Raw genomic sequence first — 27,282 nt, 5'->3', positions numbered from 1 at the left:
CAAAGGGACTAATGGGGACTTAACCGGGGCATCGGAAAGTGGTCCCTCTGATAGGGAACCTTTTAACATATCGCCAGCGTGAGAGAGTTCCATAGCGAAGCAGAGCGGAGGAAAAGGCACGGGGGGGGAGGGAGGAGAACAAACGAGGACTAAAACAAAGGGCTGGGGGCAAAACCAATACTCAGCCAAATAAGAGGACACAGAAGGGAATCACCGGAATAACCAACTCCTTTCCCCCCCTTGCACACAGCAGAAAAGAAGGAAAATCCAAGAAGCTGAGGACAATAGCCAGTACTGTCTCAGAGCGAAGACAGGACCAGAACTGGGTACGTTGGGGCTCGACAGAGGGAGTACTGGACGTGCTCAAATCTTATTGGCCCTGTCTCGGAGCATGCAGTGATTGACAACCCATCATGTCATGGATGCCTTCCCCATACTTGGAAAAAGCGAATAAGTCCTCTCCTTCTATGCAACAGTCCTTCAGATAATCATTTTATGTCCCTGCACAAGTGAAGTGATCCCTGCTGGTTTGCTTCCTGTTCTTTTATTCAGGTTCATCCGCAGTCTAGTCTGTATCCTACCTTATATCATGAATTTCTGCTCCCCTATTCCCAATCTTCCTATCCTAATTCGTTATCTCAACAGTACATCTTCGGGGATTCAATAAGCACATAAAGAGAGGCACATAACAAGCCTGTGGACTCTTGTTCGACCTCCTTGCCCAGCTCAACATGAAGGCAATAATCTAGAGTTCGGTATGGCTTATGCTGGTATGTGCAGGGAGAGCTCTGTTAGCAAATCACTGTGTCCATCAGCAAGAAGAATCCAGAAGCCTCTGACGAATCTTTCCTTCTTCTTTACTTGTTCTTGTTCCATCAGCTGGTGATGTGGACTCTGTCAAATCTGAAAACCAAACAGTTGCAAAAACTCTGTTATCCTAGGTATGTATCCATCTATCTATCTATAGCTGCTTGGGCCTCACTCGCTCACCAACATGAAATTTCCAGACCAAATTGCAAAAGTTAAAAGCATACTGTTTGGCAGGTGGGCTCCAGAACTGCCCACAGTACCAGAAAAACCAACCCCCCTGGAAATCATTAATTTCCAGAAAAATGCAGAAAAACTCTCCCATTGGAAAAGCATGGGAAATGATGCCTTTCGGCAAACTTTGGCAGTTTTCTCAGGTACTTTTACAGACAGGAAGTCTTTCACAGAATGATGAAATGAACAAGGCAATTTTTTTTCAGTTCACTGCGTCTCAATCTGTGTCAGATTTTCACAAAAAACCACTGGCAAAATCGAAAAACATTCAAAAGCTTCAGTGTTTGAGATAGGAGTGCACTATTCTAAACAAAAACTTCCGGAAATCAACTAGAAATGAGTGAAGGAAGAGTGCATCGCCATTTCGTGGTACAGGAGGAATGCTTGCAAACTGCACGTCCTTTTTACTAGTATTATAATATACTAGTAAATATACTAGTATATTTCGGAGGGCTATAGGCCACCTCCAGCCTCAGAGACAGGATGCCTCTGAGTACCAGTTGTAGGGGAGTAACAGCAGGAGGGAGGGCATGTCCTCAACTCCTGCCTGTGGCTTCCAGTGGCATCTGGTGGGCCACTGTGCGAAACAGGATGCTGGACTAGACGGGCCTTGTTGGGCCTGATTCAGCAGGGCTGCTCTTATGTTCTAGTAAAAAAACATAATAAGCAAAGAGGATAGTGGGGCTTTTTTGGAGTGGGGCTTCTAGGCTCCTAATCAGAGCCTTGCGAACATGCCCACAGGATCCAGGTAGTTGGGATGTAAAACCTGCACTGGAGCAGGAATGAAGAAAGGAGAAAGAAAGCGCTTAAGGCCTATGCAACTGTGCACAGCATTCCATTTAAGAGTCAGCAGTGCAAAGTAAAAGACATAAAGGTTGCAATATCTTGCACACTTCCTTAGGAATAAGTCCAATTAAATTCAGTTAGACTTATTTCCAAGAGAAGGTGCACGAGATCAAACTGTTTGGAAAAAATGGCTCACACATCTGTCTGGACTAAGCTTTGGAATCCATGGCTCCGGGAACTGCCTATCCGAGGAAGAGGCACGTGTGCTGTTTCTGAGCCACTCTACAGCCCGCCTGCACGGCTTGTGGAAGTGGGGCTGCTCTGTGACTAAGGAGTAGGTTATTGTACATGTGACAGCGTTCCCACTGGGAATGGTGGAGCACTGTTGCAGGCGCCATGATGCACTCCTTAGCAGGCACGAAGCAGCCCCACCTTCACAAACAATGTGCAGTATAACCCTGTATGTGCCTCTCTCTTGGAGCGGTGGTTTCCTGCACAGTATGTGAGTCAATATCCTCCTAAGCAAAATGCACTAAAGTAGCATAAGGTTTTGTTGGTCTTCTAAACCGTTGCAACATTTTGTGCAGCAGCAGCTTGTAGAATTAAAAAAAAAAAAAAGGAAACTGTATAATTCACTTAAATTAGAGATTAGCGCTTTTTCAACATATATATGCTATAATGTGTTGTGGGTTTTATTGCTTGTGATTTTTATTGTTTAGGTCTTCTAAACACACACACACACACCCCGCTTTACCCTGTAATTCTGTTGCATTGTTTCCAGGCTGCATTTCAACTTTCTTTCCACAGTTCTTTTTGTCAGTGGCTGACTTCCCGTCCGCAGCATCTGTTTTAATTGAACCCAGGTTCATCAGGAGTTGCATGGCGTCAAACCCCTCTCCGCTGCTTTTCAGGTTTTCCAAAACTTTGAGGCACTTGTATGATTTAAGCTCGCTCACGTTTTCCTCGAGGAAGAGGAGGTAGAGGCTCAAGTCATCGTAATGCCTGATCTTGATCTTCATAACATCAAATGTTGGCAGAATTTCATACATTTGCAGTATGTCTGAGTTCTGCCTGTATGGGACCAGCAATGCATAGATCACAACTGGCATCAACAGCAAGTACACAATGATGTTGATAAAGCTGAGTAGCTGGAAGATGCCGACGGCAATAAGTTTGCACTGAACGCGTTCGGGAACTGTGGTGTCGTTCTTTAATATGCCAGTTTTGATGTTGCAAATGAACTCATCGGTCAGTGAGGAAAGACTGATGTAATAGCCCAGATAGAGGCAGGCAAACAGAATAATTATCAGCGTTAGCAAACGGCAAATGGTGTACTTGATAATTAAACCCTTAGAGCTCTTCTTCGTCTTTAGGTACTGTTCCACAATGGGGTATTTAAAGTGGCTTTCAGATATCTCCCACAAACTGGGGGGAAACAAAACACAAAGCAATATCAAGAGCTATTACTGCAGGATTTCATTTGCTTAGAAAAAACCACAAACTAAAACAATAAAACAAACAAGGGAAATGGCTCTAATTCCTACCCACCAGTATCAGATTTTAGAGAATTCTAGAATAGGAGTTCCCAACCTAGGATCCCCAGATGTTGCTGGACTACAACCCCCATCATCCCCAGCCACAATGGTTGTGGCTGGGGATAAAGGGGGTTGTAGTCCAGCAACATCTGGGGACCCAAATTTGGGAACTTAGTTCCCCAGATGCAATCCGAACAGATTCCTGCATGAATTCCATGAATCAGCCATAGCTATTTGTACATTCTACCTGTTCCGCACATCTCTGCAGCAACCAGTTTCTTTTTTTAACTGTGCTTTTAAAAAACACACATAATCTTGGTGATGGATTTTTTGGCACAGAGTTCAGGAGCCAGCCCCTCCCCTCTTTTGAAGGGGTAGGGAACAGAGGCAAGCCATGCAACTACAGGATGGTCTGTGGATGTTCAGCCTTGACAAGTACAGAAATGAAGGTGAAAGCAGCTTAGGAAGATAAGAAACTGCCTTGTACAGAGTCAGATCATAGGTCCATCTAGCTCAGCATTGTCAAACACTGACTGGCGATGACTCTCCAAGGTTTCAGGCAGGAGTCTCTACCAGCCCCGCCTGGAGATGCTGCCATCCCCTAAGGGGAGTATCTTATAGAAGGCAGTGCTCACATGTAGTCACCCATCCAAAAGCAAGCTAGGGTGGATCCTGCTTAGCAAAGGACCATTTATGCTTGCTACTGCAAGACCAGCTTGAGTAATGCAGACATGCCTACAATAAGCAGATGGCAGTGAGCATGAATTGTCCCTTTTGCTAAGCAAGATTCAACCTGGTTTGCATTTGGATGGGTGGCTTTTAGCCAGGCTTTTCGTAATCTCTTTGAGTTTTAAATTTTCAATTGTTTAGATTTTTAATTGCTGTAATTTTTGAATGCGTTAGATTTTTAATTCTTGTTTTAATAGCTGTTCTTGTTTTTTGTTTTTGTGAACCACCTGAAGTCTCCAGAGACAGCCGGTATATAAATTAAATAAAAAATAAATAAAATAAGAATACCTGTGAGCACTGCCTGCTGTAAGATATATTCTCCTTAGAGGATGGGGCTGTAGCTCAGAGGCAGAACATCTGCTTTGCAGGAGAAGATCCCTGGCTCACTCCCCGGCATCTCCAGGTAGGGTTGGGAAAGACTCCTGCCTGAAACCTTGGAGAGCTGCTGCCAGTCAGTGTGTACAATAATGAGCTAGCTGGACCAATGGTCTGACTCAGTTTAAGGCAGCTTCCTATGTACACTGAAAACTGAACCAGTCATTCCTTCTTCCTAGGGAAATGGAAACTAATTCTGTGAGGAGCACTCTGGATTACGATGGAAAATTTGCACCTCATCCAATGCCAAGATTCTTTGAGGGAAATCATAAGTGTTAAAATGCTATGAAACTAAAGTAAGTGCATAGCATAAGCAGCGCCCTTTGCTGAATGCGGAGATGACCAATCACTCATATGCCAAGCTCTATCCCTCCCTGCCTTCTGGTGTTTCTCACAGCAGGACTGGAATGGGCAGGTACACACTCCTCAGTGACAACCCAGCTATGATTTCCTATTTATTTTGTAACCTGGACGTGAGCAGCAGATCCATTTTTCAGGTTATGTTTAGGCCGATGTTCTCAGAAACGGAAAAAACAGCCAAGGAAGTCGGGTTACCTCTGAGCCACGTTCTCAGTCACAATCGGCATCGGGCCAGCAGTGTCTCTCGTATCTCCATTACGGCAGCTGTTGGCAGCTTTGATTGCTCTGTTATAGGCCTTGTCAAGCTCTTCCAGAATAAATTTCAGGTCTGAGCTAAGGTGAGGTGCCGCGGTGAAACGCCAGAAGAGATACGGTAGGTACAGTAAGATCGCAAGTAGCAGAAGAATGTATGGGAAGAACTAGGGAAGAAAATAATCAAGACAAGGAATTAGCTGAGGTCTGGATCCATTTATACAATTGCGGTTAACTAAAGCAAGACAAAAGACAGCTGTGAAACCTTACACATTGAGCCACATCATAGCCAATGCGGGTTTCATGTCGACATTACAGATCTGGAAAATGCAAAACACCTCTTTTAGTGTTATGTTTGAAAACACCCTAGAATGTTTTGGTTAGGCTTTTGGAAGTCAAGTTTAAGACAGTAGATCTGGGAGTTTAAATCCAATAACATTTATTTGTTATTTCATCAGATTTACTAGGATGCTGATAGGATATTTTATTGCCATCCACCCTCAAGGCCCTGGGTTCCATTCATAGAATGTTTTATCCAAAGTAAAAAATCTATACAAGTCTGGCATTGCATCTTCTGTATGGTGTTTCTCCAGAGGAATTATTCCAACATACAATCCTACAGAAGTGGTAGAAGGGATAGAATATTTCAACTGGCCCTTTGTAGCATCCATTTTAACTACCAAAGGTTGCCCGTCCATCCCTCGTTCCATGCTCTTAGGAGGTTTGTTTTATGTTCCAAGAGTCTCCACAGTCTGATCCTTTCATAGGCTCACAGAACTGTAGAATTTGAGAACCGTGTGTTTGTGTGTGTGTGAGAATTCTAGCCCAAAAGTACCCAACTTTGGGTCCCCAGATGATGTTGGATTACAACACCCAGAGGCGTATCTAGGGAAAATAGTGCCTAGGGCAAGCACTGAAATTGCGCCCCCTGTCCAAACATCTGACACCCATCTTTCAGATAACTTTACCATAATATCAGCTCAAAAATACAAGTTAAGCTCGTTAATCTTTTAATATTTCAAAAACTATTTAGCAGTGGACATAGCCAGACCAAAAAATGCTGGGAAACTACAAATTTCAGAATGCTGGGGCTCATGAAATACCCAAATACTATATGGAGGTGTACTTGGAAAACTAAACAGAAGTGCCTGTCTAATTCTCTACTATGCATTGTAGCATCACTATTACATAAGTTTTAAAAAATAAATGGAGAATTTGACTTTCCCCAGATACTAGGGCCTTGCAGAGGCCATTTGAGCATGTGTGTGGCCATTTTGTTTTCAGTGGCCATTAAAAAAAATTTTCATTAAAAAAAATGGCGCCCCCTTCAAGTAGCGCCTGGGGCATGTGCCCTGCCTGCCCTATCCTAGATACGCCCTGACAACACCCAATGTCCCCCGCCCTGGGAACCCAAAGTTGAGAACCCCCGAGCTAGCTTAAAATATGCTCTGTGCATATGGATCATTTCACAGCTGTACCTCTAGGTCCTTGATTCCAAGCTTACATTTCGATACTGAACACCTAACAACTTTCACAAACCTGTATAGAATACTGGGGTTGAGAGAAACATTTTATGCTTTGGAGACTAAGAAAATGAGATAGATCAACAAACTGATAAGTTTTCCAGGGATACAAAAAGATTAAAACCCATGTATTCACGGTTCCTAGGCTGCTAGAAATGACCTTGGAGGTCATTTCTGGCTGCCATTTTGTGGCTCATTTGTAAAAGAGAAAACACTCCCCCCTGTGATTTTTCTTGGGAAAATGAGGAATTTGAGGCTTGTAGGGGCATTGCTGGACAACTGGAGACCTGTGGCGCACGGTGTGGCGCATGGTATGGCACTTCCCTTCACATTTTCTCTGTCCCCCCTTTTGCCCATTTCCCAGCCTCCAGGAACCTAACCCCCCATCAAACCCATTGATTTTAATGTACCGTTATCCACAGTTCCATTATCTATGGTTCCCCCGCAGAACAAAATCCCCGCCGATAATGGGATTCACCTGTATAAGAAGTTGGCAGGGACTTAGAGAAGGAGCAATAGCAATAATTCAAAGAAGGCATATCACAGGGCTTGACAAATCCCAGGTGCAAGGGAGTCATCATGACTCCTACAAATTTAACCGTGGCACCTTGATTAAGTAGAGTTTTTAAATAAAATATTTATTTGCCCCCAGCTATTCTAACTATATTACTTGTACAGGGGATGAAGAGAAACCTATTTACACTCATTAAGTCCATTAATTTTGCCAAGTATCGATTGTCTAGCTCCTAATTCCTGGGACTGGATCCTACATCCAAAGGAAATTTGTCAAAAGGCTGGAGGGCCTGTGTCTTCTCTAGGGTTGCCCAGGGCTCTGGAATGTGCTCCCAAATGAAATCAGAACCTCCCCATCTCTGGATGTTTTAAAGAGGCTTTTGAAGACGCACCTACGTTATCAGGCTTTTCATGTATAACATTTTAAAGTTTTATTGATAGTTATTTTAGTTTGTTTAATATGTTTTAAAGTTTTAATTATTGTGTTTCAGTTTGTAAGCCAACCAAAGATTATATATAGTGTGGTAAATACATGTGATAAATACATAAATACATAAAATAAAAAACTAAATAGCTGCATATGTATGGCAGATTGAAATATCGCTAGTGATATTTCCACATCATATTTGGCTCTTCATGGCACTGCGATAAAAGGACAAGACTTAATAACTCAAGATGTCAGACTGGCAGATTGGATTGTAAGAGCTACAAAGATTCGACAAAGCCCCTCCACATTCTGACTTTGTCTTGAGAATTCAGCTGTCACTGCCACATAATGAAAATGGCCCAAGGAAGGAAAAAACCCCAGATGAAAATGGTTGGGAATAGAGCCCAGCAACACCACTTTGGCTGCCTGACTCACACATTCTTTATCCCTCTGAGGACTCGGGCGAGGCGGGGGGGAGTCCATTTCTGGGAAAGAAACTCATTAATCTTTGTGCCTAGAAATCGAATCACGTCCAAAGAGCTCAAGTTCCAAGCAAAGCCAAGGAGAGTGGTTTTCCCCTTTTACAGCAGCCAAACACACTAAAGGCCTGATGAGAGAGCATTTGGTCAGGATGTTTCTCTGCCTCTGATGTGAAACTGGATTTCAAGCCTCACTCATCTGCCTTGTCCCGATTTGATACAAGGGAGAAGGACCAGTGAATCAAAGTCCTCTTGAAAGCGCCCGTGTTCCTTTTGCTTTCACTGTCATTCTGAAGCACTATTAAAAACCTCATTGGAAGATGAGGAAAAAACCTCATGTTCGAAATGAACATCCTTCAAAAAAGTAGCCAGCAAAAAGAGGAGAGAGTCCCATGGTCTCTTTATTGTGGCATTTGCATAGGCTAGAGTAGCTTTTATTGATCATAAGCAATGGTCCCAACACATATTGAATTGTTAGCTCTTATTCAAAGGACTACCCCTGCTAACTGGGCAAAGGCACCTTTTAATGTGGTGATTCTCTTTATTTAGCAGGGGGAGAGTAACTGGCCCTATCCACCCCCAGCACAGTACCTCCAGTGACTGTTGCTGGTGTCTATCGTGTTTCTTTTTAGACTGTGAGCCCTTTGGGAACAAGGACCCATCTTATTTAACTTATGGATTGATTGATTATTTCTCTGTGTAAACCGCCCTGAGCCATTTTTGGAAGGATGGCATAGAAATTGAATAAATAAATAATAAATAATATCTTGGGCATCTTATCTTCCCTGTACCAAAATGAGAGGCTAGCAGAGTCTCCTGTATTAGACTCCATCATTCCCTTTGATACTTACTGGGCAGTGCCCATAACATGTTACTCCCTTCTCCTTCAGGGCAAGAGCACCTTTGGAATGGCTTCTATGGATTATTATTTTTTAAATTAAGTGTCTGAAAGTATATATCTGCTTTGCTCTGTGTTTCTTCAAGAAAGAACAATTAGCTGAGACAGAGAATCAGTCCCTTTATATAGTGATTTGGAATTTTCTTTGGAATTCCTTTGGAATTTTCTGCACAGAGAGATCCACCAAGCCACTTCCTGCTTCTGTTTCCCCATCGTTGAAAACTACCGCCGTCTACTACTACTATGAATGCTACAAGAGCTTTCCCTAATTAATAGTAGTGCTGCATCTGTGTTTATATTTTAATTGAATATTTGTTTCAGCTGTTTTATCAAATACTGTATGTAATTTGTTTAATAGATGTCATTTTTAAAAGAATATTTTTTAAAAAAAGAGAGGCTGCATTGCATTTCCCCTCACAAACTCAAATAAAGAAATGCATATAGGTGGACCTCGTTATCCACAGGGATTTCGTTTTCAGCTACAACTGCAGATAATGGAACCGCAGATAATGAGATATTGAGGCAATGGGAAAAGAGGCTTAAAAAGCCATAAATCAGAGAAATAAAAGGTGCTGTACTGTGCTCTCCAGCAATGCCCACCAAACCCCCAAATTTTGCCGATTTTCCACTAAAAATCATGGGAATTAATTTATAAAAACAAACAAAAAGCCACAAAATGGCTTGGTTTAGCAAAATGGTGGCTGGAAATGACCTCAGGGGTAATTGCCAACCACCCAACAACCACAGATAGTTGAAATTGAACCCCTTTTAAACCTGTTTATACTAAGGACGGGTCTCCATTGCCCAACCGCAGATACGTGAAACTGTGGGTGCCGAGACTGCGGATGATGAGGTCCCCCTGCATTTCTCCAGAGTGAAATTGACTACACCAGAAGATGCTTGTTATGGCTTACCAACTGGTCTTTTCAATTTCATCTCTCCATTCACATGTATGGGATGGGACTAGGGAGAGCAGCTGCAATTAGGAAAGAAGTGAACAGGCTTCCCTTCCACCACATACTGCAAAACTCCTACACTATTATATCCAGACAGTTACTCATACCAAACTAGCGACCAATGTAGATCACGGCTAGTGCCACAAAAGTATTTCGGAGCCCAGTACGTGGCCTAAGGGCACCCAATACAGCTACCTTGCTGAAGCTACACAGTTGATGGTGTGGTCAGTGCCTAGATGGGGGATCTATGTATGCCACCTTTGCGGGTGGGGCTATAGCTCAGTGGTAGTGAATCTGCTTTCCATGCAGAAGGTCCATGGTTCAATCTCTCAGGTACACTTTACCTTTACCTATAAGACAGCTTCCTAAGTTCCTATATCTGTGGGAAGATGCACCCATCATTATTCAGCAATGATTTTCTAATGCAATTCATCAAATGCACTGGGGCTGGAACTCTGAGTTCCAGCAAGATTCTGCCTCGCTGTCATCCAACCTAGGTGTTTTTGTTTTTTTTAAAACTATCATTAGACATACAGCTGAAAGAAAGGAAGAGTTATCTTTCCCCAGAGAGATGACAGGGTAGAATTCCCCTTTGTGCTAGCAAAGACTTGAAGGAGATGCTGTTAGGTACGTCTTTATACTGTCTAGCTTCCCTACCCCTCCTCCCTAGGAGAGCAGTCTGATCTGTGGCTGTGGCCTCTCTCAGCATCCCTCCTGGCTGCTTATTGGTTGCTCTGCTCTTTCCAATTGCTCCAGCATCGAGCACCTGGGCCAACTCTGCCTCATAGAGTCACCTGGTGGGGATATTCCCAGCTTTTGGCCCTCATAAAAGAGAGCAATGTTGGGGGAAGGGCAGCTCGTCAGTAGAAGGCTGCTAACGGGGCCCGGCCTTTGGTGGTTGGACTGAGACCTGGGGCAGAACCTTCTGACAGTGGTGTATTGTTGCCTGATTATTGGTTGAGTCAGGTGCAGGGATATGTCTTGGGTTGTCCAGAGATGGGGAGAGACTTTGTAGTAGCCATCCCAGTGGTGGTGGGGAATCAATGAAGACGTGGTGTTGGCAGGTCAGCAGGCTGTTACAGGGGAAGGGAAATCAGAAACTTAACAGCCGTTTCCCCTTCCTGCTGGCCTATCAGCTGAGCTCCTTGACCTTGGGGAGCAGTGCCAATCTCCCACAGAGCCTCACCTTGCTCTTTTGTAATGCCAGGTCGCTCCAAAACAAACAGGAGATCATCTATGAATTTATTTTAGATTAAGGAGCTGACCTGCTATGCATTATGGAGACTTGGTAGGAGGTTAGTGGTTCAGTGCGGTCTCAGCTTCTCCCAGCAGGATATTGTGGTGGAGCAGATGAGAGGATGTGGGCGAGGTGGTGGTGTGGCTGTTGTCTACAATAGTGTTTCTCAACCTTTTTGGAGTCAAGGACCAATAAATTCTTCATGTGGAGTTTCAAGGACTGCTATATTCTTCGTGCACAGTTTCCCGGAACAGCATTTAGTAAAGGGGTTTCAAGTTTGTCTATTAGTACTATACTACAGGTGTGCACAACTCAAATGACCTGGTGGGCCAAAACTGACTGTGACTTGGCTCATGGGGGCCGAGGTCAATTTTTAGGGTGCTGATTGTTAAAGTAATACTTAATATCAATCAATTAATTAAATCAAATTAAAATGAAAATAATTAAAATGAATTTAATCAAAATTTAACTTTTGAAGTTCTAGCAGGCCAAGGTTAATTTAAATTAAAATAAAATAAATTGAATTAAAAATTCTAATAAAGTAAATACAATATAATCTGTACAAAATACATAACAATAAAATGCATTATTCTTTCTTTCCACCTCTGCCAAATCATCACACTTAACACAGAGCACTTCTAAGGAAAAAATTTAGAGAAGTTTTCCTCTTAATTTTTAATAAGATTATACTTTGATCCTTCACCACACAGGCTTTTATAAGAAGGAAAGAGAGAAGCGAGATGGGAAAGGAAAGAGGGAAAGAATAGGGCAGGCTTGGCTTGAGAGAGAGAGACAGGGGGATAAAAAACAGAAAAGGGGATGGAGCAGGATTTATTTATTTATTTATCGTTACATTTCTATACCGCCTTTCATTAAAAACAATCTCAAGGCTTGAAGGGAGAGAGGGAGAGAAAGAAAGAGAAAAAGCTAGAAAAGAAAGAGATGGAAAGAGGATAGGTAGGTTTGGCTTGAGGGAGAGAGGAAGTCTCTATAAGCTGTTCAGCTCTTGCAGAAGGAGCTAGGTAAAGAGGCATAGAAAAAGCAAAATTAGGCAGGAGCCTGGGTAGGCAACAAGGGAATTGACAGGCCTAGGAAAGGATGTTTTGCTGCGAGAGCAGTCGAGGAAGGGCGGAGGGGGGAGGAGGCCAGAGAGAAAATGGGTATATAAGTGAGATGCATGTGGCTGGGGACTGCAGAGGTGAGAGAGACTAGAGTCAACTTATTCATTTGAAATAACAAATCTAATCTTAGGATGCAGACATCTACATTTTCTACAGACAATGCTACATTTTCATGAGATTTAGCATTCTTGTGAGTTCACCCCCATGCAGTAAAATAAAAAATTACCACATGTAGAGATTTGTGGGTCTTCTGCAAGACATATTAACTTTTGAATACAGAATATGGTCGTGGCACCACCAAATCACCTTATCATTGAAAATAACAGTTAAAAGTCATCTTCTGATGACTTCACTTCATTCATTCATTCATTCGATTTCTATATCGCCCTTCCAAAAATGGCTCAGGGCGGTTTACACAAAGCAATAACAAACAAATAACAGCATGTTTGGCTGAGAGGACTGGGCAGGAGTGAAATGGACTTAAATGCCAAGGCAGTTAATCTTGTCAAGTTAGGAAGCAGTATCAATTACTAATTTTATCTTTGCCAAAGATAAGACGTGGTGAATGTTCAAAGTACAACTAAGTTTCTGTTAAAACCCTTTGAAATATGTTTTATTTGCTGTTCATGTCAGATCTGTGTCATAACATTGTAGATTCAATGAGGAGTAGACTGCAAAACCTCTGTGCCCCAAACAGGGTTAACTGTGCAGGCATGCCTCGCAGTTGGGAAGTGATGCTGGGCCAGATGGTTGCATGTTTGATTGCTTCCCCACAAAACTCCCTGCACTTTGAAAACTAGCATGTCAGGGAGAAGGTTGGGTTAGAACCTTTCTCCTTTAGTTTAGTTTTCAATGTGCAGGGAGGTTTTTTGGTTTGTGTTTTTAATATGGGGGAGCTTTGGGACATGTAGTTACAGGGAGGAGAGCTGGTCTTGTGGTAGTGAACATGAATTGCCCCTTTTGCTAAGCAGGGCCTGCCTTGGCTTGTATTTGGATGGGAGGCTACATAAGAGCATAGCACGATATTCCTCTTAGGAGGATGGGGCCACAACTGCATATCTGTATGCAGAAGGTCCCAGATTTACTCCCTGGTATCTCCAGGTAGGGCTGGGAGAGACTCCTGCCTGAAATCTTGGAGAGCCCCTGCCAGGCAAGGTAAATAATGAGCTAGCTGGTCTGATTTGATAAAAGGTGGCTTCCTATCAGGGGCGTAGCTAGGGAAGAAAGGGCCCGTGTTCACCCCTCTCCCTAGCGGCCCCTCTGAGGGAGATAATGAAGAAAATAGGGAGGGGTGGAGGTGAGGGGCCCGGGTTCTTTGAACTCATCTGCTCAATTATAGCTACACCTCTGCTTCCTATGTAATTCTGCCTAACAGGAAACCGATCAGAAACTTTGTGATCTGCATCTCTGTAGCTCTCAAGCGGAAGACAACCACCCGGAGATGCCAGAGATTGAACCTGGGATATTCTGCATGCAAAGCAGACAGTCTTTACATGCCAGGGTTGTTATTATTATTAATTACTATTATTATTATTATTTGGTAGAAAAAGCAAATGCTTTCAACAGGTCTATAATCAGATTAAATTTAAACAAGATACGAAGAGATTGGCAGTCTGTCTTTACGAACTTTATGAAGCCAGAGTGGAAGATGTCCCGAGTCACTCTGTGCAAGCTGTTTCTGTTGCACAGCCGCCCAGCAGTAAGAGTCCACGTAAGCAGCCTGGCGCCAGGAAAATGAACTGGGTGAAAAGCAGCTCATCTGAGTACCTAGGAAACAAAACAGAATGGATTGTGGGAAAGGTCCGCACAAGATGTGGAGGATGCAATACGCTGGTGGGGGGCTTGGAGCCCGGTTATATAGGCCCCAGAATCAAACAGAAAAGCTTTTCCTGGATTGTACGAATCCCCGCTGGTCTGTTTCCCAGACTATGGGAAACACCTATATTGGGCATCAGCGATATAGGAAGATGCTGAAAGGCATCATCTCATACTGCGCAGGAGAGGGCAATGGAAACCCCTCCTGTATTCTACTAAAGATAACCACAGGGCTCTGTGGATGCCAGCAGTTGAAATCGACTTGACGGCACACTTTACCTTTACCTTACCATTGCAAGCTGTAAATATGAAATAGGTATATCTGGGGAGGCGGGGAAAGTTTTGAATCTGAATAACTCCCCCTTTTTCCCCCCAAAGCACTGCTCATAGACAACCAGCATATCTGGGAGAAGAGTTAAGCCTAGTCCTCTTCCTGGCATGCTGTTTTTCCCAGTGCAGGGAGTTTAGTACCAGTAATCATAGTTAAGAAACGAACTGGGTCTCCCCTTAACTCAGGTTCTGAAACTAGAGTATTTTAATAGTTTTAATGTTTTAAATTTTAAATTGTTGTAATGTTTTAACCTTTTTATTTGTTGTTTTTATTGTTTTGTTGTAAGCTGCCCAGAGACTTGTGTTTTGGGCAGTATACAAATGTGTTAAACAAGCAAACAAACTTCATCACAGTTCCAGATCTGGATTCAAAAGGAATCCTGGTTAACGTAAGTGCCAACAATTAAGGAAGCAGAGGAGAATTTGCCCCAGGGTGACGATGGGCTATCAAGGAAGGAGTGCATGTTTCCCAAGTCTGGTTCCCGATTTGTTAGTCAGCATTACATCGCCACCGGCTAAATTGGTTTCCATTGCCCTGTATTTTCTCTTTTCCTCTCTCTGTACACACTGGCTGACATCCAGACCAACACTGTGCTTGCACAATAAATAAAAGCTGTGCTAATGGAAGAAAGCGGCAAGAACTTGCAGGGGTATTCCAAGTTGTACTCTTGTGCAAACGTTCCCTACAAAACACTTCGTGGAAGAGACTTGGCAGCAGGAGGCACACCACTTTGTTGTGCATGCATATTTGCATTAGCGCAACACTAGTTGAATGTAAGCTCCTGACTTAGCACATCCTGTGCTAGCAAAGCATTAGCCTGGATGTTGGCCATGGATAATGGATTTCTAGCTCTTTTCTGCAGCCCAGTGCCTTTAGACCCAAGTTCCAGCTCTTGAATGGAGTCCAAATAAGGCAAGTTCTAGACAGGATGAAAACCACCCCTGCTGTCTTAATGCAATCACTTCTGGAGATAGCCACATAAGTTTGTCGCAGGAAACACAGAATCTTCTGGCACCTTGAGGCTAAGCAATTATCTTGGTTAGCAAGAATTCCACAGGAATATCTGTGGAGTTCTCTGCCACAGGATGTGGCGATGGCCCCAAGCTTGCAAGACTTCAAAAGGGGGTTGAAGAAATTCACAGAGGACAAGTCTGTCAATGGCTATTGGTCTTGATGACTATGGGATGCCTCCAGGTACAGAGGCAAGATACCTTTGAATACCAGTTGCAGAGGAGCAACAGCAGGAGAAAGAGCATGCCCATCTCTTACCTGTGGGCTTCCCACTTGAGAAACAAGATGCCAGACTAAATAGCCCTTGGGACTGATCTAGCAGAGCTGTTATGTTTGATTTATTAGAATAAAGTCCATTTCATGTTCGAATGGTGGCGATTTATTATACCAGCTCTAGCCCTTACACTTGTCTGTTTTGCACCTCCACTCCCTGGCATTTTTGAAATGATTGCAGGCTGAGCCAACATTAATAATCCAGATTTGTTTATGCATGAGAAGATCCCTTTTTACAGCAAAGGCTGGTGTCACTCAATCACAGCTTGTAAAATAGGTTGCAGTAAACGCCCACCATCTGTGAATATCAACTGAATCACACACAATGTTGTAGTACAAGACAAAGAATGTTTAGGGGTCCTGATGACCATGTGGACGAAAAGATTTAGTGTGAACCACAGCTGTCATTTATTTCAGAGGCTCATCATACCATGCAGTATGGGTCCGAGTGGTCACAAGACTCTCCTATAAACACAGTAACTTGTTTATCCAAGTTGCAGAGAGTTTAAATAGAACTAGCCACATTTGGCACAGACCCCAATAGTTCTTTTCTTTCAAAATGTCAGGCACTATGGGGAGCGGAAAGGGGGTTTTATGGAGACTTGCTATAAAAGCTCTGCTGTCATTTAAGCATCATCAGCACAACAGCTGGATGCTCAGTACTGCCACATACCCAGAAGCCCTCTTGCCATATCAACAGTGTTCAGCTTTTCAGAAGAATTAGGAATGATGGTAGAAGACATATTATTTCAGAGTAACATGAGTCAATAGTTCAGTTCAATTAACATTTAAAAACTCTTATTTGGCTCCTTCCTTTGATTCATGTAATTAGTTGTTTCTTACATGTATAGCTCAAGAGAAGTGTGCATGGGTAAGGCTGTCATATGGGGAAAAAGAGATGCACAGAAGATGGAATTTCAGCAAGTGCAGCTTGTTACACAGGGGAAAGAAAAGCTGCACCTGCTGAAATTCCATCACCTATGCATCTATTAAAGGTACAGGAGACCTTTCTTCATTTTTCCATATAGCAGCCCTAAGCATGAGGTTCTGAGCTTGTTGCCCATCCAGGCACTATCCAGCAGGGGCATATCTAGAGTAGGGCAGGCAGGGCTCGTGCCCCGGGCGCCACTTGAAAGGGGGCGTCATTTAAAAAAAAAAGTAAAAAAAAAGGCTGCTGAAAACAAAATGCCCACTGTGCATACTCAAATGGCCTCTGTAAGGCCCTAGGCCATGCCAGGCCTTGCAGAGGCCATTTGAGCATGCACGGAGGCCCTTTTGTTTTGGGCAGCCATTTTTTTTTAAAAAAAATTCTTTTTAAAAATGGCCACCGCACATGCTCAAATGGTCCCTGTGAGACCCTAGAGGCCAGTGGGGGGAGGGGGAAGCTTTGCAGACCCCCCCCCCCCGTAGCCTTTAGGAAGCCCCGCGAAGGGGCTACAGGTAATTTTAAAAAAATAATATAAGTCACTGTACACATATTTAGTTTGGCACTATGTACAGAGAATCAGGGCTTGTGAATACTGAGCTGAAGCTTATGAGCTAGGATTGTATTCATTTGCTCTTATTTTGCTTCTTGTGTTAAGTGAGTTAAATGTGATGTCTTGCTAATATGGCTATTAATGGTGAGTTTGTCTTTGAATCAGTGTGAAATCCTTAGTATTAAGGCCCACTGGGAGTTTCTTGCTCTCTTTCTCTCATTTTAACTGTCTTTCTGAAAGACTAGAATATATTCCAAGCAGTGACACAATTTACTCTGCATATCCTTTAATTATTTTCAGAGTATCAGGGAAAAGTCAAATTCTCCATTGATTTTTAAATCTTATGTAATAGCAATGCTACAATGCATAGTAGGGAATTATACAGGCACTTCTGTTTGGTTTTCCAAATACACCTCCACGTAGTATTTGGGTATTTCATGAGCCCCAGGATACTGAAATTTGTAGTCTCCCAGCATTTTTTGGTTTGGCTACATCCACTGCTAAATAGTGTTTGAAATATTAAAAGATTAATGAGATTGATTTTTATTTTTGAGCTGATATTATGGTAAAGTTATCTGAAAGATGGGTGTCAGATGTCTGGACAGTGGGCGCAATTTCAGTGCTTGCCCTAGGCGCTATTTTCCCTAGATACGCCTCTGCTATCCAGGCCCAGACCAGCTTAGCTTTAACAAGGTGAATGCATCATATGCCTTCTGACGATGCCCTGGATGAAGAAATGTTGGCTCAGTTTATCAGCCAGACAAAATATTTTACTTGTCAAGCTATGTTGGTACATTGCTCATCAGAACTTTTTTCACTCGTCGGGCATCATTTTTCACTCGTCACAGCCTAGTAGACTAGGGGATTTCTGCAGCCCTGCCTGGGTCCAGGATTCCTCGCTCTGTTTGCCCATTACACTTTAATTTAAAACCTGTTAAGGTTCAGAAGAAAACTTTCATACAAATCTTAGGAACATTACTTTTACTTTTTCAGTAAACTTGATCCATCTAGCTCAGTATTGTCTCAACTGACTGGCAGTGGCTCTCCAAGGTGTCAGGCAGGAGTCTTTGCCATCTCCACCTGAAGAGATGCCAGGGATTGAACCTGAGATCTTCTGCATGCAAAGCAGATACTCTACCATTGAGCAACAGTCCTTTCCCCATCTTCAAAGAGTTCTGGCCATGGAACAATTTTTTACTAGTGTGCTGGCCTATATGCATACCTTTATATATTTGTTTTGAAGAATTTGCTTGTTTGTGTGTATGAAATAATGCCATATTTGCTCATGACCTACAGATATCACATTTTGCATACACAATCCTGCCACTGAAATTAGCTGAATTTACTTTTTTACACTGGAATATACTCAGTGAAAATTTTGTAGTTTTTAAAGGAAATTCTGAATATAATCACTGTATCTTAACTATTATTGTTCTCGTCAGATCAATAATTCCAAAATGACATCATGCCCAAAGTAGAAAATCTTTCTCAGATTCAAATTTACTGTGATCCAAACTTATCATATATGGTCATTATTCAAGAAAATGAATAATGTTTGAAGTTTATTATATAAATAAATAAAGTTGACATCCTACCAATTTCAAATTGTTCTTTTACTTCCCTTTTGCCAGCACATCAATAAAAAATTCTATTACATATATTTAATTTATTGAACTTTCCTGTAAGTGTGATCTACACAAAATGACTTTGCCCGGTCAACGGCGAGCCTCACCTGCTAGTACTACTACTGTGCTAATGCTCTACTTGCAGGGAGTTTTCTTTTGCATGGGAAGCATTCAAGAAGATGATTCCCAGCAGCAGCCTGTCCTGTCCTGTCCTGTCCATTTTACTACTTCATTCAGCATTATAGGTGTAGACCAGGCTGTAGAACAGACTGTGAAGCTCCAAAAAATTAGGCACTGTGTGAGGATGAGGACAGGAAGAAGCAGGACCAGCAGGAAAGGAAAACCAGCTTTGGCAAGGAGGAGCACTGAAAATAAAGTGGCTGTTAACAGTTGCTGTTGCCAAAGAAAGAAGCAGCTGCATCTCTTAACTCAAATGAAAAGTTTTGTTTTCATCACTTGGGATCTAGAACTTCAACCTCACCCATCCTAAATATAAACTCTAGCAGCTGTGACCATCATTCCTCATTCCTGGGAAGTCCCTCTGCCTGTTCTCAGAGGAGTTAAGAGATCTACCACCAAATAAGGGACATGCCAAGGATGGGGACATAGAAGTTAATGAGAGATTTCTGACTTTTGTATAAGTGCTCAGTGTACAAATCTGCTTCAGGAGGAGGCAAATATTTTCAGATATTTTGTCCACATCATTCCTGTTTCTCATGCAAATTAAATTGTTGAAAAATTGGTCTGGTTGACTGCAAGAACCTCTGTGCTGCGGTGGAGGCACATTGCTACATAAAGTTCCCACTGAAGCACATGGACTCACCTAGGAACAGAAGGATTCTGGTCAGATTGATGCAAATATGAATGCTCACGAGTTTATTTTACCAGAATCACATACTGTATTCAAATCCTTTGCTTTTTGGCACTGAGTAGTATAGTGCAATAACAAAAAGCATGCTCAGCTTGGACTGGGAAGGAGACCTGAGTCCATATGACGCTCACTGGCCATGAAGCTCACTGGTTAGCCACTCTCTTTCATCCCAATCCTTTAGTCTTCAGTCTTTTTAGATCCAAGACTGCAATTTATTTATTTATTTATTTATTTTTATTTGATTTCTATATCGCCCTTCCAAAAATGGCTCAGGGCGGTTTACACAGAGAAATAAATAAATAAGATGGATCCCTGTCTCCAAAGGGCTCACAATCTAAAATGAAACACAAAATAGACACCAGCAACAGTCACTGGAGGTACTGTGCTGGGGATGGATAGGGCCATTTACTCTCCCCCTGCTAAATAAAGAGAATCACCACATTAAAAGGTGCCTCTTTGCCAAGTTAGCAGGCATTTACCTCAGCCTGCAACTTGAGGCTCACTTAGTCATATATATGCTGCTTTCTCTTGACTTCCTTCCCTCCAGCTCTTTCTCTCTTCTCTGAAAACAAAGGTGGGGATGGCGACACTGGGGAGAACCACCTTATTAAGCTGGGGACCATCTAAATGTGAGTCATGACCTTCCAACTAAGACAGATGGCCTAACCTGTCTCACAAGGTCACCGTGAAGGATAAAGAGAAGCATAGGAAGCTGTTGCTTACTACAGGTAGTAACTTTCCTGAGTTACAGCCAGGGGTCTTTTCCAGCCTCACCTGAAGATGCCAGGGATTGGATCCAAGATCTTCTGCATGCAAAACAGGTGCTCTGCATTGTGCTATGATTCATCTGCATAACCTATGTCCGCATTGTCTTATATCACTGGTCAACACTGAGATACCAGGGACTGAACCTGGGACCTTCTGTATGCAAAGCAGATGCCCTTCCACTGAGCTACGAGTAACCCCCATGCAGTGCTTGGTAGAAAGATGGGTTGGAAAAGAGTGATATATAACTAGAATGTCTTTTACAAACCATTTCCAGAACGATAATTCCCCTGCCTCACTCTAGGATAGTTTTATACCTGTATTAGCCTTTTGAAGGCTTTCACCCCAAAGATGAAGTAGAGCATGAATAAGATCAGATTTGACGAAGGAAGAGAAACTACAAGCTCTTCCTTTTCACCATTCTTGGGTGTCATTGGCTGCCTGTTCAGTGAAGCTGTGGTGAAGTAAACGCTTTATACACATTTTATAGGCTGCTACTGCACGTATGACTTTTGGATTATTTCTGTGCTGGAAACAGAGGCCAGCATTCAAACTAAGTTACTCAATAGTCTCCCGGCTAACTGAGCAAACAGGCACCTTAATGTGGAGATCCCCTTATATTTAGCAGAGGGAGAGCAACTTCTATCCAACCCCAGCACCATTTCTCTCCAGTGGCTGTTGCTGGTGTCTACCTTCTGTTTTTAGATTGTGCAATGTGCACCCTTTTGGTATAGGAAACCATCTTATTCTTTATTTTTTCTATGTAAACCGCTTTGAGAACTTTTGTAGAAGAGCAGCGTACAAATATTTGTTGTAGCAGCAGCAGCAGCAGCAGCAGCACTACTACTACTACTACTACTACTACTACTACTACTAAAAAGTTACTCTAAAGGACTAAATTTCAACAGGATTTCCAGTGAGTAATTTAGTCAGGATGTGAGCCAGGATAGTGAATTATGCAGCCCAATATAAGCCTGCTAACTTGGCAAAGAGGCACCTTTTAACATGGTGATTCTCTTTATTTAGCAGGGGAGAGTAACTGGCCCTATCCACCCCCAGCACAGTACCTCCAGTGACTGTTGCTGGTGTCTATCTTGTGTTTCTTTTGAGATTGTGAGCCCTTTCGGAACAGGGATCCATCTTATTTATTTGTTGTTTCTCTGTATAAACCGCCCTGAGCCATGTTTGGAAGGGCGGTATAGAAATCAAAATAATAATAATAATAACAACACCTGTCTGACTGTGTAAACAAGAAATAATAGCTTTAAATAATTTTACTGTTAATGACAGACAAAATCAACACTGTTCAAAGATAAGGCTGTGCTTTAATGCTTTTCTCTCTTATTTAAGTTTTTATTTCTCCAAGCAGCTCAGGGATATGAAACATATGGATGTAAAGTAAAAGTAGCAGAGAGTAACTGAAGGAAACGCAGAAGGTGCCAGTGGGAGGAAAGGCACAAAGGGTGAAGGCATCTGTGGATAACCAAGTGCAGGTGAAAAGAAAAGCTGGCTCTGTTCACAAGCCAGACAGAATTTTTTTAAAAACCAACTCATCCAGCTATGTTAATCAGCAGGATTTCTTTGATTTGCCAAGCATCGTGTTTCACTTGTCACAGACAAGAAGACTCGTGGATTTCCCAAGCCCTGACCAAGTGGACTTGTCAAAGAAATAAGACAAACGTTGACAGGGCAGCTGACTGAATTAGCCTGTGGCTGGGTAGACATTTTTGCTCCGCAGTTTATAAAGTCTATAGGCAGGTTCAGATCTAACAGTAGCACTCAAGATTGCTGCCACCTCAGAAGTACACACTGCCTCCATCCCCGTGCCAGCCTCTATTTCCATTGAAAGTTCGGATATGCCAAGATTGGTGGCTTCAGACCACACAACCAATCTCGGCATATTCTACCCTACTTTCCTCATGGAATCTGAATTGGTTACTGAGATATTGAGTGACAGGTGTTGGGTTCTCTGAGAGAAGGAGGATATGCCAAGATTGGTGGGTCTGGATGACAAGCAAGCAGAGACTCTGTGGGGATGGCGGGGGGATCCTGTGTTCCTGGGGCGGGCACCACTTTAGGGGCCACCGTTATATCTGAACCCACCCTATATAAATATGTCAGGGGTCAAGTTACATGTCACGTTCTGCCAGGAAACAGAGTCTACGGCTATGTTCAACCATAACATTTTGATGTAATCTGATTTTCAGAGTGCTCTGACCCCTGAAGGTTGACAGCTGGGTGATAACATTACTACCCTTTTTTAGAAAAATTATAATTAGTAATTTAATATTATTTTTTAACAAATTAAAACAAAACATTACAATGTTTTTTTATTTTTATATATTTTTTAGCAATCCTTTCCTGTTCTTTGCTTAACAGCAGGAATATCCAACTTTTCAGCATTAGGGACTCTGTACCTTTAACAGTTGAGTAGAAGGCAGAATGTCAACAGGGATTGCGTTCCAAGCACCTGTGACACAGCTTGTAAAAGGTGCAAGAAAAGAAAGATGGCCTTGCCCCTTGTACAGACACTCCTCGTGGGCTAAAAATAAAGGAATCCCACAGGGTGCAGATGAATTGTTAGAAGTGTTCAAATGCCATGAAATCCTGACTGGATTTAATTTCCAAGCAAATGGTTGAGACCCATAAGTAGGTCACCAGAGTTTTGAGGGAGAGCTGCTGAGGAGAATTGCAGACAATGGGAATAATGCGTCCAAATCATTTCTAGGTCAGAGGAAATAACTGACAGTTGGATCCCAAGCAAGAAACCCTTTGTTAGCTGAAGATTCCACTTCACTGTCATGGTGAATATAATCGACAGACATGTACTCCCCTAAATTCTTCTAAACCCCATTTAAAGCAATCTGAACCGATCCCTACATTATGGGTGCAGCAATAATATACATGGGTGTGCATATTACTCTGTATGCAATATAATATATTCTATATGCAGTATATTTCCAGCATGGCCCTTAACTCAAAAAACATTGCATATCCCTGGCCTAACTAAAAAGTGACTCACTCAAGATTTTTAAAAAGTGAAGAATTATTGGCACAAGGCCTACAAGTATGGGATAATCAAAAGAATCCCCACCCCCAGTGTAATTATCTAATCAAAATATACTGCTGGAAAGCATTTAAAATGCAGAGAAGTAATTTTCTGTTGAGTCATGGAACAGATTACCACACCCAGATATGGAAATGTGTACAGAGAATTTGAACTGTCAATGAAAATGGTGCAAGGGTACTGTCTGGTGAGGTATATAGACTCTTCACATGCTCTTAAGTCAGGGGCGTAGCAAGTTTGGAGTGGGCCCAGAGACAAGATTTTAAAATGGGCCCCCCCACTCACTGAAGATTTATATAGATAGATAGATAAATAGATAGATACACACACACACCCCACAATGTGCCACAATAGAACATCATCCTAAATTTTTTTAAAGGTTTTATAAATTGTGGACTATTTATTATTATTATTATTATTATTATTATTATTATTATTATTATTATTATTAATTCGGACAGTGCAAGTCACTTAATGGTACTAGAGAAAGACATGCTGTTCTGGTAGCTCCAGGTCTTAATACTCACATCCATTTCGGAGGATGAATACAACTGAAGGAAGTCCAGGCAGGTGAGTGGCTGGGGGAGTCATTCATGTGACTTGCTTCTAGGGGGCCCCCCAAGGCAGTGGGCCCCCAGACAACGGTCTCCCCTTGCCCTATTATAGTTACGCCCCTGTCTTAAGTAGTACTTTTCTTTAATAATTTCACATGCTTAAGGGTTGAGTCCTGGTACAGAAGTACTTTTTGGGGCTGGCCCTCAAATTAAGGCCTGCTTTACTTCAACAGTTAGTCTTGTAGAGTGGTAGAGCTCTCCTTCCCTGGAGGTTTTCAATCAGAGGATGGGAGGCTTGCATACAGAAGGTTCCAAGTTCCCTCCCTGGCAGCATCTCCAAGATAGGGCTGAGAGATGCTCCTGCCTGCACCTTGGAGAAGCTGCTGCCAGTCCGTGAAGGCAATGTTGAGCTAGGTAGACCAATGGTCTGACTCAGTAGATGGCAGTTTCCTATGTTTCAGTTATCTGCATTTTTCTGCACTGTAGCAGTTTTTTGCACTGTGCAAGGCTTGGACCAGAAGGCTTCCAAGGTCCCTTCTGACTCCAACATATTATGATTATTAAGCGAAGCACAAACAACTAAGTGAATGCCATTTGAGCCCGCTGCTGACAATATCGCCCTCAAACACACAGGATAATGAAATATTACTGCACAATAACCCTTTATAGCTGTTCTTTAATAACTATTTTATTGCATTTTTAAAAATCACAGCGTCTTGTCAACAGGATCCACACTTGATGCTCCGACGTCATCTGAATGCAATCTGCCTTTGCTAATCTCAAACACAGCTGAAGAAAAGTAAAGAGCCAAAGAACTTCAGGGAGAAGTAAGGTAGCTTGCTTACATTCTGCATCAATTCACACAGGATAGAATAACTGTCAATAATTCAACAGCTTGGTTCAGGAGGCAGAGGAGAAACAATAGTGGGAAACAGAAAAAGGCAAAATTAGACAAATCCTGGGAGTCTAGATGTAAGGTGGAATTTCTCATGGTCAGCCCCAGTACCTGTTTTCAAAGCGACAGGCCAACACTAACATATGAAATGAAAATAAAGAATGCCTCTGAACAGGGTTGCTTTCCCCTTACCAGGGGAAACTTATCAGGCTTAGGAACATAGGAAGCTGCCATATACTGAGCCAGACCATTGGTCTATCTAAATCAGTATTGTCTTCACAGACTAGCAGTGGCTTCTCCAAGGTTGCAGGCAGGAATCTCTCTCAGCCCTATCTTGGAGATGCTGCCAGGGAGGGAACTTGGAACCAAGTCTTCAAGGTAAGACTTACACTCAAAAATAAATACAACCACTTTTCAATCCCCAAGGCAACACACAGAGCTGGTTGCAAATGCATGTTCAGCACTTGAGGACTCAAATGTCAAGTGGTGTTGCATGTGTGAATTGGCCAAGATATCATACCACAGACAATTACTGTCAATATCACCCCATTAAAAAAACTATTCAGTCAAGCCTACTCATAAACCGCCCTGAGGCATTTTTGGAAGGGCGGTATAGAAATTGAATTTATTATTATTATTATTATTATTAGTCCAGCTGCCTGGAAGCTAGTTAAGGGATGTCAAGGGATATACTTATGTGCATGAACTTCAAATGTGAGTTAAAGGTAGTGTGTCGCTGAGTCAGTGTTGACTCTTGGCAGCCACAAAGCCCTGTGGTTGTCTTTGGTAGAATACAGGAGGGGTTTCCCATTGCCATCTCCTGCACAGTATGAGATGATGCCTTTCAGCATCTTCCTATATCGCTGCTGCCTGATATAGGAGTTTCCCATAGTCTGGGAAACATACCAGCGGGGATTCGAACAGCAACCTCTGGCTTGCTAATCAAGTCATTTCCCTGCTACGCCATGGCAGCCTCAAAAGACCAGGATGGATCTTCTATACAAATGGGCGGTCCTTTCATGAGGCAAGGTGAGACAGTTGCCTCAAGCAGCAGATTACTGGGGTGCCCATGGGGCGGTAAAATGAGAAAGGTAGGAAGATGCACATTGAGTCAGGCAACAGCAGGTATCCTCTCCTCAAAAGAGGTGCTTGTGTGCCTAGTGGAGTGTTGTAATCTATCGCCACCTCTGCAGACAAAAAAGAAAGTGAGCACGAGGGAGGTGGGCATTTGGTGCCCTGCTTCAAGTGCGTTGAGGTATTGGGCCACTTTTCAACCAAAGTTCCCAAAGTAGTTTACATACAGAAATTAAGTAGAAAACTAGCACAAACAGAAGTCTGGCCTAGAACCATTCTCCTTGATTTGTTATTATTTTTAAACCCAGGGAGTTGCTTAAAAAAAAGTTATAGCGCTGCATTTTTAATAAGCAGGACTGTTCTCTGATTAAAGAAATTAAGTAGCTAAGACTCATGCATGAATTGAGTTTTAGCTATTTAATTAAATTTGGTATGTTTCCCAGACTATGGGAAACACCTATATCGGACAGCAGTGATATACGAAGATGCTGAAAGGCATCATCTCACACTGTGCACAAGATGGCAATGGTAAACCCTGTAAACTGAGCAAAGAGGCACCTTTTTAAAGTGGTGATACTCAGGGGGAGAGCAACCTGCCCTGTCCAACCCCAGCAGTATACACATGCAGCAGAATAAAGAGGCAGAGTGGAATGTACCACTTCAGACAGCCGGTGGAAGATTATAGTTTTGAATGCTCCATTAAATGACTCCCTGCAAACAGAAGACCAGTGCAACAGGTGAAGGACTAGGACGGGGCTGCAGCCTTTATCCCTTATGTACTAGTTTTCCCCTGTCAGGGAGAGGGGGAAACTAGAGAGCGCATTTAAAATGGTTTCGCCCAACACCGCTTTTAGTGGTACAGCCCCCGCTTTACCACCACCCGGCACCCGCCTTCCTTCCTACATGCAAGCCAGATCCTGCCTTATAATGGGAGGTGTGGTGCTGCTCTCTGTTCGTTCATTACCTACGGAGATCTCCTGAGCAAAGGCCAGCGAGATAAGGAGCAGCGGCAGCCCGACGGCTATGCAGGTGACCAGCTTGTCGACGGCCAGCTCCAGCCGCAGCCCCTTGTACTTGCTCTCCGACGGCTCCTTCAGCAAGAAGTCCGAGAAGACGTACTCGGTCGCGATGTGCGCAATGGCCATGGTGGCTGCGCGCCGCGGCGCCGGCGGCTACCCAAAGGCACCCCTCAAATCGGTCGCGCCACCAGCCGCCTCGATCAGCTCCTCTCCCCCATGCCGCCTTTTCCGCAGCGGGGTTTGCCTCTGCAGTCTCAGTGCTGCCTCTCGAC

The 27,282-nt window shown here is 42.9% G+C and overlaps 1 protein-coding gene and 1 long non-coding RNA gene across 4 annotated transcripts in view; one reads left to right on the top strand and one right to left on the bottom strand.

Annotated features, from left to right (window-relative positions):
- The window catches only part of LOC128350042 (uncharacterized), a 47,623-nt gene extending 42,532 nt beyond the window's left edge, over positions 1-5,091 (top strand). Inside the window, exons 4-5 of the long non-coding RNA XR_008319132.1 lie at positions 880-941; positions 4,646-5,091. This is a non-coding gene — a long non-coding RNA (uncharacterized LOC128350042). The remainder of the gene's footprint in view (positions 1-879; positions 942-4,645) is intronic.
- PANX1 (pannexin 1) lies at positions 765-27,282 on the bottom strand. Of its 3 annotated transcripts, none has more exons than XM_053307594.1 (5): positions 26,956-27,282; positions 13,860-13,999; positions 5,022-5,245; positions 2,582-3,252; positions 765-903 (listed from the first exon to the last, which is right to left on the bottom strand). In XM_053307594.1, the coding sequence occupies exons 1-5, from the start codon at positions 27,134-27,136 to the stop codon at positions 812-814; spliced, it is 1,308 nt and encodes a 435-aa protein (XP_053163569.1). In that variant the 5' UTR covers positions 27,137-27,282; the 3' UTR covers positions 765-811. The 3 variants fall into 3 exon arrangements, with proteins under 3 accessions (XP_053163569.1, XP_053163572.1, XP_053163571.1); XM_053307597.1 differs by lacking the exon at positions 26,956-27,282 and adding an exon at positions 18,873-18,969; XM_053307596.1 differs by lacking the exon at positions 13,860-13,999 and having other exon boundaries at positions 26,960-27,282.

This window comes from Hemicordylus capensis, chromosome 3 (assembly GCF_027244095.1).
Source record: "Hemicordylus capensis ecotype Gifberg chromosome 3, rHemCap1.1.pri, whole genome shotgun sequence".
Classification (NCBI taxonomy): domain Eukaryota; kingdom Metazoa; phylum Chordata; class Lepidosauria; order Squamata; family Cordylidae; genus Hemicordylus; species Hemicordylus capensis.
The sequence above is the reverse complement of the archived record's forward strand: the minus strand, read 5'-3'. Positions and strand labels throughout refer to the sequence as shown.

Bases quoted from the DNA above. Each gene is read 5' to 3' on its own strand.
- PANX1 (XM_053307594.1), bottom strand. From the start codon at position 27,136: ATGGCCATTGCGCACATCGCGACCGAGTACGTCTTCTCGGACTTCTTG. The intron at 5,246-13,859 runs GTTCGTAAAGAC...TTTCTTCCCTAG, and splicing joins TTCCACTCTGGCTTCATAAA to TTCTTCCCATACATTCTTCT. The intron at 904-2,581 runs GTAAAGCGGGGT...TTTGGTTTTCAG, and splicing joins CAATGCAACAGAATTACAGG to ATTTGACAGAGTCCACATCA.